This window comes from Nanorana parkeri, unplaced genomic scaffold (genome assembly GCF_000935625.1).
Source record: "Nanorana parkeri isolate BGI_ZX_2015 unplaced genomic scaffold, ASM93562v1 scaffold97, whole genome shotgun sequence".
Lineage (NCBI taxonomy): Eukaryota > Metazoa > Chordata > Amphibia > Anura > Dicroglossidae > Nanorana > Nanorana parkeri.
Window position 1 is genome coordinate 737,163 of NW_017306365.1, and position 13,336 is coordinate 750,498.

At 40.3% G+C, this 13,336-nt stretch overlaps 1 protein-coding gene across 1 annotated transcript in view; it reads left to right on the plus strand.

Annotated features, from left to right (window-relative positions):
- MYO9A (myosin IXA) overlaps positions 1-7,845 on the plus strand; it is a 115,024-nt gene extending 107,179 nt beyond the window's left edge. The window contains exons 40-44 of the mRNA XM_018552780.1: positions 255-378; positions 527-580; positions 5,681-5,874; positions 6,544-6,686; positions 6,784-7,845. Coding sequence (XP_018408282.1) covers positions 255-378; positions 527-580; positions 5,681-5,874; positions 6,544-6,686; positions 6,784-7,193 — 925 coding nt within the window. The 3' untranslated portion in view covers positions 7,194-7,845. The remainder of the gene's footprint in view (positions 1-254; positions 379-526; positions 581-5,680; positions 5,875-6,543; positions 6,687-6,783) is intronic.
- Positions 7,846-13,336: the final 5,491 nt, after the last annotated feature.

Below are 13,336 nucleotides of genomic sequence, written 5' to 3' on the forward strand. Positions count from 1 at the left end.
ACCAACTAACTGATGAGCATAGTTGCCAACTATTCCCATAATCGATTATTATTAATTAGTTGTTGCAGCCCTACTGATTGCTGAGCTTTGAAAATCCAAGACTTTTGACTCATCTTTGTGAGTTCTATCTGAATCCTTTACCATTTGTCAAGATTTTCATGTTATATGTTTCTCAGAGCAGCTTATACATACACATCCATGTCCTCTTGATCCTAATATATCTGAGTTTTCTCTGCTTCTGTTTGTTGATAAAGATGTGTGGAGTTGATTGTGGTGGAGCAGATGAATAAATACAAGGCACGACTGAAAGACATCAATAGTCTAGAGTTTGCAGAGAACAAAGCCAAGAGTCGTCTGTCCCTTATCCGCAGGTCCATGGTAAGTTAAATGTGGGCGATTTGGGGAGTTTCAGGGAATTTCCTATTTTAACAACCACACTCAGAACTGCCTCCTTTTTATTCACCATCTTTAACTCCTCTCCTGCTTCTAACCTTCTGCTTTCCTTTCATCTCCTTCTCTAATCCAGAAACCCGTACTAATTGCAGTTAGATTTATGAGCATAAACCGCAGCACCTTGCCGGTATGTATACTAAGACCAGGCTGTCTGTGGCAATCACTCATTTTGTCCCCATCAAAATCCTTAAACATTACAATGAATCATAGTAGCTGTTCTGATTGCAGTCTTTACTAATCATGTCTTGTCATTTTCTCACGAATTCCATGATATAAACTCACTAATTTTACCCAGTTTAGAGATCCTTAACTGTGCTTATGTTATTCATGTTATGAATACTATCTGTGCATGTTGTCCCATTCACAATTTGCATTTATCCTAAATCCAGTCCAGTAGATTTCATGTGTACCATACAGTCTATACCCCAATATTTTATAGCGCACTTCATGTACATGTGTGCACTCTGTTTCTGGTCGAAAGGTTACAGTTTCAGAAATGTTAAACTAAGGTGACTTACCACATAGAAATATTCAGACTGAGCATATGAAAAACAAATACATAAACAATGGATACCAAATCTAAAGTGGATTAGTAGATCCAGTAATATTTGCAGGTAATATTATATGCAAATCTTCATTTGTTCAGTAAAAAAAAAAAACACTTTGTCCTGTTCTCTTCTTCCACCCAGGCATCTATTTTTGATGCCATTCATATCTATACTAAATCATTAGGGAAGCTTGAGAGGCAGGAGGGGCGGGCCCTTTACACAAAAATCCAAGGATTGCATATAGCTTTAGCTCCTTATATCACTGGATCTAGTGATCATGTTTACATGCTATTTGCATTCAAGGTTAAACTCTGCTTGTACATTTTTTTTCTTCATAAACTAAATTTGAATTACACAGGTTTGGTCCAAATCAATTTGCAAGTGCATATATTCAATTAATTTTTACACCTTTTTGCTCAGAAATAATGTTTTTACTGCCTGGTGTTTTGAATCCTCTGACTTCCCATACACTTAGGACAAGGCACCTGTTTAAAATTGTACTCCAGATGAAAACTTTTTTTTAAAACTTTTTATGGGTGCAAATAAGTTTTCTAATACAAGGTATTCTGTGAATGAACAAGGGGAGTTCCTGTATTTTTCCCCTGTCCATTTACAGGTTGCTTTGTTTTCTTTGTGTATAGAACAGAATGCTAGACATTTTGTGAATGGATCCTAGGTACTGTAGCCGGAACTGTCAGTCTCTCACCAGAAGATCACAGCTGACAGTAGTATCTGGTGTGAATAAAACTGGGATGATTTCCTTACCCAGCAATAGAGGTCACTTATCCTGGAGTTCCACCTACAGCTGAGATGTGAGGCAGTTTTTGTCAGGATGATCATCATTTACAACATGCCAGCCTGACACAGCCTCAACTTCCCCCCAGTCTTCATCTTAAGATAGATTTCCACCACTTCTGAGAGTAAAAGGTTGTAGGTTATAAGTACTTCACCAATCTCATACAGACTGTCAATGCTAAGTTGCATTTTCTGGACACATGGTGCAGGATTATACTGTTTTATAGTACCTTTAACTACAATTTGAATTTGACTAAACAGAACATGTATCTTTTAAAAATTAGCTTTTCGAACAATTATCTTGCATGACACATTTGTTAGTGATTTTTTTCTTCAATATCACCTGAGCCTTTAGGGTGAACTACTTCTCTCGAGTCTGGCAGGATATTTTAACCTCTTGCCGTCCGCCCGTAGTAAAAAAACGGACGGACGGCACTGCAGCATCTGCGGGTTGCAAAAAATGTGTTACTATTGACTGGGAACCAGTTGTCATTTTTAGGCATGTAAGCTATTTAGTTGTTGGGCCTTGTCTTAGTTGCAGAGCCTTTTTCTATTTTCTATACTAACAGTATTTTTAGGAATAGAGCATTATGTATGTGGTTAGTTACCATTTAATACCATAATACCAAAATAATGCAAAATGGATTGTTCCTGCATGTTTTGAACTGAAGAACAAAATACCGTCATTTTATATTGGCTTATTTAAAATTGAACTCCAGATTTTTTGTTTTGTTGTTTTTGTTTTTTTTAAACTTTTGTATGGAGTGCAGAGGTATTAAAACCTCTGTCATGTTTTACCTCTTCTCTGTGCCTCCATTGGAAACATTTTCCCTTACTTCCTGTCCTTCTAAAAACCATCACTGGAACAGAAATCTAGTGGGAATACAGGCAATAATGAAAACTGATAGCCTCTAACCACCTTGCTTTCTGTGCAGGTTATCAACTTTAGTAGGACATGAAGTGAGGGTAGTTGGAAAAACAGCAATAAAAACCACATAGAAATGTAACCCTGCCCCAAACTGTATCAAAAACCATATAGTTGGATTTCCACTTTAAATAAGTAGTATAGTCAAGAAGTTTCCATGTTCCCCCTGTGCTTGCGTGTGTGTCCGGGTACTTCTCCCACACTCCAAAGACATGCTGGTAGGTTAATTGGCTCCTGTCTAGATTGGCCATGTATCTATGTGAGATGGGGTCCTTAGATTGTAAGCTCCTTGAGGGCAGGGACTGATGTGAATGTGCAACTATGTAAAGTGCTGCGTAAATTGTCGGGGCTTTATAAATACCTGTAATAATAATATTAATATAGTGCAATTACCCATGACAACTAGTGAGATGTTATCTTTTGTTCACCTGACTAGTGTAACCTGAAAAGTCTACCTGCTGTAGATGACTGCATATCACACACAGTCAGCGCAATTTAAACTACCTTATTCAGTAGTCTGAAAGCATGAAGAGTTCAGATAATACAACTTTTACCGCTCACATTATTGTTCACTGCTCCTTAACAAATAATTGTTTACCCTTGTTTAATGTCTTACTTCACGATTGTGGATACAGTGGAAAGATACAGATTATAGCCAGAATGTAGAACAGACCTAAAAACAGGAAAAGTGTCCATATGTATTGAAAATAAACTACAGTCTAACACTATAAAAAAATGTCTTGTTTAGAAGCAGATGAATTTTGTCTGCAATAGAAATACAATTTAACACAGTTATTAAAGGAGAACTATGGGGGTTAAGGCTTTCCCCCATAGTTCTCCTTAGGGTAACGGGAGGACACAAACTAGCGTCCTCCCGTCACCCTAGGCTCAGTATACTGCGTGCTGTAGCTCGCGGTATACTGAGACGCCGCAGCTAAAGCGGATCTGCCGGGATCCGCCCAGCTGCGTGACTGACAGCTGACTCTGCCTATCTAGAGGCAGAGCCAGCTGTACCCGCCCCCTCCCCCGTTCATTCCGCCAGTCAGCGCTGGCGGATCGGAGCGGGGAGGGGGGAATCCAGCCCCTCCCCTGTCACGGCAGAGAGCTGTGACAGGATCGAGAGGTGAGCGAACGCCGGTATGTGTTCGCTCACCTCCCGATCTACTGAGCCGACCTGTGACAGTCTCATTGTCACAGGTCGGCTAGAACTATGAGGTGAGTGAAAAGCACTCACCTCATAGTTCTCTAAGTCCAACATCTTTATCTACAGTCATTCTCGGATAGAGATCTCCTTGTCTATAGCAGTCCAAAAGTGATGCCATCTCCCTTTTGTTTTTGTTTTTTTATAAATTCTTTATTTTCCAAACAGCACACATAAGATACAATCAATCTCCCTTTGTTTTGATGTACGTACTACCTAGTAGTGCACAGCTCTTATCTGTCCTGTGCACCCTTTATCTTTTTTGTGAAGGTGAATCATATGAAACAATTTGCAACACTAACACAGGAATAGAAGCAGTATTTTTCATAATAATACCACTTCTGTTCATGTAATGATATAATCTTACTATATTGTAAATAATAGTTTATACTGAGAAATTCATAATTCTAAACTTAAATGGAGTATGCCTAATACAAGACTTTTTTTTTTAACAGGCTGTGAATAGATGGAGATATGTGACTATATACATGTATTCACAAAGTATTCAGACCCCCTTCACTTTTTTTCAATTTAGTTATATTGCAGCCCGATACAGTTGTTTAAATTCTTTTTCTCTCCCGTTCATTGAAGGACACAGGCAACAGATCGTAGATCCTGAATGGTAAATTAATGTACACTCGGTTACCCCATAATGACAAAGTGAAAACCGAATTTTAGAAATGTCTATGAATTTATTAAAAAGAAAAAACTGAAATATCACATGTACTTAAGTCTTCAGACCCTTTACTCAGTACTTTGTTGAAGCACCTTGCAATATCCTGTTCCTTTGACCTCATGGCTTTTGCTCTGATACAGTGTTTATTGACAGCTTAATGAGAAAATAAAAATAATTCAAACAACTGTAGTATCAGGCTGCAACATAACAAAATTGAAAAAAAGTGAAGGGGGTCTAAATAATTTCTGAATGCACTGTATATGCATATGTGTAAAGGAACTTAAGGCCTCACCTTCTAACTCAAAAAGATTTCGAAAAAGAAAAATGTAATGATTACCTTCCTAGAAATCTTTACAATTTTTTTTAGCCCTGACCATATTAAATTAAAATATATACAAAACCACTCCACATTCTCTTTAAGTTAAAGTTCAGTTGGATTATTAACCACAGTAGTTGCAGACATCTTGCATACATTTTACCATTTATATTTGTATAAGGATAACTTAACGTTATGAGGTCACAGAGTTGTTATATATTTTTTCCATGTTGCTTAAAACTCAACTACAGGAAATCTTTGTTGTTTTTTTTTAGTTTGAATAGACTACAGAAAAGTTAAACATTAGTTTTTTATTTCTCCCATTAGGGGAATTCTCCCTCACTTCCTGTCAATGTGAAAACTCTACAACAAATGGGGGGCGCAGACGTCAATGGGACAGAAAGTCACTGACGGCAATAAAAACATTGTCAGAAGTTCTAACCCTTCTCTGCTTTACTAAAAATATGTTTTTGGGTTTGTCTGTGACACTGTACTAAAATGTGTACTCGTTTAAGAGCTTTCCCATTACTTCCTGTCCTGACATGGAGTGACCATTAATCTCCTCACAAGGGACACAGACAGCAAAAAAAACAAAAACTAATAGAAACCTTACCCTTCCGTGTTGTACCCAAATGAAATAAATGTTTTCGCTGAAGTTGGGCTTTAAGGGTAATGGTCACAAACAAATATTAAGTATGCCATATCTGCTCAAGTTTTTATATTTCCCAATAGCTAGATTTTTTATTAGTGTCTTCTATCCCTTTAGGGCAAAGGGCGCTTGCGTGCAAGCCTGAGCCCTGTGATAACTGGGCGCTCCCCTATACCAGATGCTGCCGGTGATCATGGCCATGGCCTTTCAACCATTCCTTCTGAAGATGAGTCCTCTGAACAAAAGGAAGCAGCTATGCAACAAGAAGAAAGAGTGCTGGCTCAGCAGATTGAGACCCTGCAGAAAGAGAAGTAAGTTATGGGACACAGTTAATGTTATAGAAGGAGGTGCTGAAAGAGATTACTAATCGATTTTCAGAACAGTCGGCAAGAAGCAGCCCATAGCAATCAATCAAACAGTTTTTCAGCAGAGTAGATTAGGAAACCAATTCTGATTTTTTTATTCCTATTGATGTTTCACAGTATACCATATAGTAACATAGAGACTGTAGTCTATTGCTGCACATCCTCTGTTCAAATCCTGGTCGGGACACTGTCTGCGTGGATATTGCATGTTCTCCCTGTTTGTGTGGGTTTCCTCCTTCACTCCAAAGACATGCTAGTAGGTTACTTGGCTATTGTCAAAAAAAAACTGGTCCTAGTATGATACTTAACTCTGAGCACACCCAGGATGGCTGCCTCTCCACATATCTACCCTATCGGACAATTTGATGAGCACTTCCAAGTTCCAAGGAAGAAACGTGCTAATAAAAGTAATAATTATTAATATGTTTGCAATTTTGGTCATGGTGTACCTTCCAGCCATGAAACTAATATAATTAGTTGCTGATATTACTGTGTATAAATATGAGATTAAAAGAAAAAAAAACTGAATGGGAAGTTGTAAGATCATTGCCAGTTGTTGCGCGCGTGTGTGTTTTTCCTGTTAACTTAAATGTTTTTCTTATTTTACTTACTTAGAGAGGAGTTGGCATATGAAATGTTGGCATTAGAACCACGAGCTTCAGATGATGAGACTTTGGAGTCTGAAGCATCACTTGGCACAGCCGACAGCTCTGAGAACCTTAACTGTGAATCTGAGGGTGCAGCATCTAGCCGGACAGGTAGAGTGACACTTTTGTACTCCTGCAATATACTGTATATACAGACTGGCATGCTGTACATACACCTACTTACACGTCTTCACTCTCCTTTCTACAGAAAGATCTTTGGTTTTAAGCTCCATGCGAGGACCAAGAACTGAGCCAATGCGAGCCCGGAGACCGATCAAAAGAGAAAGTGACAATACTGAAAGTGGGGACCATAACCTTTCTTCTCCCACTTCCTCTTCCTGTTTACCCCACTTGGGCAGAAAGAGGTTCAACTTGCACACCAAATCTCCCTTTTATCGGGAAACTGCTCCTGCTGACCTCCTGGACTCTGCAGCCCCGATACACTTTACAAGTCGGGGAACTTTTAACCCTGAGAAAGGACGTCAAAAACTAAAGAATGTTAAACAATCTCCTCAGAAACCAAGGGATACTCCAGAAAGTGCGGAAAAAAGGATTCTGGGATCAGATGGCAGCTCGCAGTCCCTTGTCTTGTTTGGGAGCAATGAGTTTATGGTTTGAACAAAGTGTATACCGTGCTAATTCTCCTGTTGACAATGCTCATTCTCCAAATCCCTAACCCTTTTCTTGCCAAGACCTGTGCCCTCCACCATAGCTTTACCCTGGTGCCTCATTGTGGCCAGGAGCCACGGAGCATGGGCTGCCAGCAACATACCAAGGACCGAAGGGGCCATGTTAACAAAAGCCTTATCCAGCTGAATCTACGGCTTCCATCCAGGACTCTTTAACACTCCCTGTATCATGATCTCTACAGAAAGAAGCTTTTATTATAAATATTATTATATTAATATTATTAATTTTATTTGTGGTTTCTAAGCCCTATATAAATAAACCATTTCCTTTAATTTAAAGCAGCATCTGCACTGTGGTTAAACAAAGCTTTGATAGATTGGAGCCTTCTGCACTGCATGGCTCAACATTTCTGTGGGGTATGTCACTCCAGCTTTTGAGCTCCATAGACATTTGTCAATACTGACTAGCAGAATAATTCAAGCATTTGGATGAGCCCATTCCATGTGTTTTCAGGATCCACAATATACTCTCCAAAGTGCACAATGTTCCTGGGAGTGGCATCTGGATGCTGAGAGTTTAGAGCTCAAAGAAATTAAGTGAAACCTTCTTTTATGCAGAAGAGTACTTGTATGGGACAGGCGTAGAAACTGGGCCATTGCCTTGTCATGTAGAACCTTTTGGCTGCAGATGTTATCCCAAAATAAGCCTGCTGAGCCTTATCTAGGGCAGATACTTCCATACTGAATGTAAATGGCCTGTACCTTGGAGAAGACACTGGGTGCAAGGTGCAGTGGGAGACAATGCTGTTGTATGTATTCCGTAAAATCTTGTAAATTCACGGCTGTAAAATCCATCACATTGCGAACAAACCCAGAGCTTATTAAAGAACAAACGCTGCAGAATGTTAAAATAATGTAGTGTCTGTTTATTTTTATTCTTTGAAGCTGAACTCCATGCAGGCAGTTAAGTATGCGCTTTAAATAAATGTAAACTGTCTTACCTGCCAAAGGGTGTGTAATTGTGTTCTGCCAGCCTTCTGGATACAGGCTTCAAGACAAAATGGTCAAGGTCTGGACTTCCACTTGACTCAGAGCAGACGCCAGCCTGCTGATAGGGCAGTGAAGGAGCAGCAGCACTCTGAAAAAATGGCACTATTGTAAGTATGTTCACAGTGTTTGACTTCCTTTCAGGTCTGAGTCCTGTTGTGGAGAAGATTTGAGAAAGCCATTCTGAGAACAGTTTAGGTACATTTACATTTAAAAATACATTTAACAATTTTTAATACTTAAAGAGTGAGTAAACAGTGAAAATAAACTTTTTTAAAAAAATCTCTTTTGGTCTGTTAAATATACCAGTGATAAGTGTTTTGTTATAAGAGTTCAATAAGTGCAAAAAAAACAAAAGCTGTTAATCTTGCTAGAAATCTTGTGAACTGGTATTTTCCTGTGCTCTCTGCCTGTGCTGCACAACTATCTGTTACATTACAGACAACTTCCGCATATGTTATGGAAAGTGGAGAGTGGGATGTGTTTTGCAGTTCTGTCCTAGGGTGACAATGCTCTTCCTAGGACAGAATGCGTTTTTGGCAGAACCACCAAATGAAAACAAAGAAAAAAAAATCTTGAAACAAGAAATCTAATAGAGCCGCCACATATAAGGACTGGTAAGATGCAATATATTAGATTTTATTGTTTTTGGATTTAGATATACTTTAACTGCATTAACAGGTATTTTTATATCTGCCTGGAGTTCAGTCTTAAGAAAATGTATCATGTAAAATATGGAACCGCATACCTGACTTGCGGGAGCAGCTACACAGTCTGCATCTCTTATCGGATGCAGACCGCAGGGCTGCTCCTCCTGGGACTTAGATTCTTTTGGCTGGAGCTCAGTTATGAGCTCCGGCCAAAAGAAAGGATGGATTAGTGAGGTCTGCAGCAGACCTTACTAATCACCTCTAGAGCACCAGGGATCAATCTGCCTCCTCATAGCCTCCTCCCTACAAAAAGGTAAGCGGGAGAGGGGGCTCTGTATTTTATTTTTATTTTATATTTGGATGTGGGGGGTATTTTTTATGTGCAAGGTTAGCTTTTTTTAATGTGTTTAGGAGGGGGGGTGTCTTATTTCACATGTGCAGGGGGTAGTTTTTTTTTTCAATGTATACGGGGAGAGTGTGTTATTTATATGTGATTATGCAACCAGGGAGAGTGTGTTTTCTAACAGCATGTAATCATATCATATCACATACAAATACATGCGGTATGCAGGCGTTTACATGCAGTGGCTATAACCTGATCATTACCTTGAATTGGTGACAGCTGCCACTTGTAAACACCAGATTAGGCATTCCTGCTGCAGAAAAACGCAAGTTCCTGATGCAGGAATCCCTAATAGAACCTAAACGTACAGATATGAATAGGGCCTTAGAGTGTGTGTGTGTGTGTGTGTGTGTGTTGGGGTCCGTAGTACCATACCCGATATAATTACATTTTATTTTGATGTACGAAATTTGGCAAGCGGCCCCCATAAGAGAAAAAGAATTGTTGCGTGGCCCCCCGAGTCAAATGAGTTTGAGACCCCTGCTTTACAGTATTGGCTTTTGAAAAAAAGCCTACCTGGCTTGGTACCATGATAAACACTAAAAGAAGGTTGTATAATTAGTACTTGAATGGTCCTTATATTGTATGCACACTTCTGAACAAGAACACTACCACAGAAGCTTCTAGGAGTTTTTTGCATGTTGTTACAGATAAATGATGTTCATTTTTGCAGTACATTTCACTTCCATAGGTTGGTCAATGTTATAAGGGAAAGTCTAAAAAAATAAAGGTGATTAAAGACCTTGATTAAATTTCCAAGGGAGTAAGTCCTATAGTGACAAGGTTAAGAAATTTAGCCTAGAGCTCTGTGAGGTGGAGCTAAAGGAGTTGTAAGTCCTTTAAGAATGTGCTGAATAAAATGCCAATTGAAAGTAAAAGTTTTAGCATACAGAAACCATACCTATGAGTATATCTGTTCCAGACACTTGGTCAAGACATGTGGAGTTATTCTACTGTGAGACACCATGAAAGCCATATAGCTGGAAAAGCTTTCAAAATGATGTCTCTGCTTAAGAATCACATCAATACTCGCAAAGATATCAAGCCTCATAAATGCCCTGATTGTAATTTGTCTAGTGTAACATAGTCTGTGGGAAGCCATACAGGTTCTGTAGTGGGTGAGCTTTCTTTTGTCAGGATAGGACTAGGATGAGACAGGAGAGTATGCACAATGGTAATAAATGGCAGAGCTGTCCTACGATGAGGACCAAGGGTTATTCTCCTGTTGTGTGTATACAATGCGGTTAAGAGAAACCTGGTCATCATTATAAAGGTTTGTGCGTACAAACAGTCCATCACTGTGTAAAGGTGCAGATTTCAGCAGGGAAAATGGTTCCTGAATAGGTGTGAATCTAGTCAGTGATTGTTCCTTCCCTGTAGACCAGCACTCAAAGAGAATGTGTCCAGGCCTCTCTGCCCATAGAGACAGGCACTCTGACCAGTCCGATGTCTGAGGAAAAAGTTCAGACTGCTGAACCAGGCTGAGAGACTAAGCATACCAAAGAAGCAGGAGGCTGAATATCATGTGTTTTTTGTGAGAATGAAAGCACCCCTGCAAGGGTAATGCCCTTTGTTAAAACAGTGTGGACAAATAAAAGTTGGCAGGAGCCCTAAAACAAACTTTGCAGGGTGGACATATTCTGTCAAAACTAATTTGAAGCAAAATCTCACATAGCTTAAACGTATAGGTAGATGCATGTAAGCCATATGTGAACATTGTAAGAATTAAACACAGCTGTAGAACATGAAAATTAATATTGTGTATAGAACTACCTGTTGCCATGTTAGAGGGGAAAATCTAAATGCACAAACTATATAAAATCCCATACTCCTACTGTAGACTACAGTAAAGTTTTCACCATCTGATATTTATTGCATAATACAGAACACAAATGTGTACAAATCACAAGCACAGCGTGTTACCTACTTGACCGAATGCAGAGGCAGTAATCTTCCATGGAAGAGAATGAGTGGGTCTGTATGTCTGTGACAATGCCTCCCCTTTTTGCCTCATGACAAATTCGCCTCTGGCTATGGCATCAGAGTTAAAACATCCAGCTTTATGAATGTGATTCATTCTCGGTTACTTTTTATTGTAAAACAGATGTGATATAACTGAAATGACTAAAGTGGAACCCCGGGCAAACAGCCAAGCACATGGTTAAAATACATATACTGTTTACCTGCCAAAGGATTTGTAATTCTGTGTATCCTGTGTTGTGATTCTCATACCATATTATGTGTAGTTTTGTTGGAGAAGCAGATTGCCTTTCTCCGCTCCCACCAAATAGCAGCCCTAAATGTATTCCTTTAAGGTCAGTCCGCCCAAAGGTGTACGGAATTGTTAGGACCCCTGTCAGGGTTTTTTTTTTTAAATGTACTTTCACTTAATTTCTTCGTTTCACAGACATGGTGGAAAGAAAAAGGAGAGCTCTCCTAATAGAGGGGAAATCCCCCTCTTGGTCAGTTGTCACCAGAACTAGTTTATCTGTTGAAACTAGGGCTGGGAAAATTAACGATTAATTACCCGATTAATCGTAAAAAATTTTGATTGATTAAAATATTTTGATCAGTAATGAAAACTCACCTCTCCACCGGCTTACAGGAGTCCCGTCTGAGATCCGGTGATGTCACCGGACTCCTCCCCCCTTCCCCAAGTGGCTCGGTCGGCTAACGAAGGGAAGAGGAGTCCGGTGACGTCATCGGATCTCCTCCCCCCTTCCCTTCGTTAGCCGGCGGAGCCACTTGGGCCGGTGATCTGTCGACACTGAGAACTTATCGAGTTCTGCGACCGCCTGACTTCCGGTTTCGTTACAACGAAGAGGTTTGCCCGAGAAACTTGTTCTGCACGAGCGCCAGCCAAGGCATTGGCCTATACACATACAGCACAGCAATGAAGTAATACAATGAACTAGGATCACACTAATCCAGCACGTTATTATTCTGAGTTGCCCCACTTAAGCGGCGGCCATATTGAGTGGGGCACGTGAGATTAATACCGTGCTGGATTAGTGTGATCCTAGTTCATTTTATTACTTCATTGCTGTGCTGTATGTGTATAGACCAATGTAGTTGGATCTGTATGTGCGTTATAATTAATCAAAATTAATCGATTAAAAACATTTTTGATTAATCAAACACGAAAATTTTAATCAGTAACAGTTGAAATATTTCCCCTCACCTCCCATTCCTGGGACAACAAAAATAATGTTGGATTTCCAATCATTGTGTTCTGGACACAATGATCTCTGAGAGCAGTAGCACTGGATGAATCTCCCCAGCAAGGACACAGACTGCTATTAAAACCAACATTCAATCTTGCACCATCGCCTAAAATCTGTAGTAGCGGGTGCAGTAAATGGTGGCACTGTACAAGTCCAACGCAGAAATAATCAGCACTTCTTAAAGGAGAACTATGACATGAGTGATTTCCACTCATCTCATAGTTCTAAGCCGACCTGTGACAATGAGACTGTCACAGGTCGGCTCAGTAGATCGGGAGGTGAGGGAACACATACCGGGTCCCCTCACCTCTCGATCCTGTCACGGCTCTCTGCCGTGACAGGGGGAGGGGCTGGATTCCCCTCTCCCTGCTCCGATCTACCAGCGTTGACTGGCGGGAACGGATGGGGGAGGGGGCGGGTACAGCTGGCTCTGCCTCTAGATAGGCAGAGCCAGCTGTCAGTCACGCAGCTGGGCGGATTCTGTCATCTAAGTCGGGATCCGCTCCAGGTGCGGCGTCTCAGTATACCGCGAGCTGTAGCTCGCGGTATACTGAGCTTAGGGTAACGGGAGGACGCTAGTTTGTGTCCTCCCGTTACCCCAAGGAGAACTATGGGGAAAAACACTGACCCCATAGTTCTCCTTTAAATACTGTGTGTTAAAAACGAGTTAGATCTGCTGCAAATGTATGCTTTTATGTGGAAGACGCACTGCCCTGTCAGGCCCCTGTATAGTGTGGTCCCTAATCTAATAAAGCTCCCATCCTGGGACATACTCAGCAATAAATCATTAAAAGGCAGGTATGTCTGG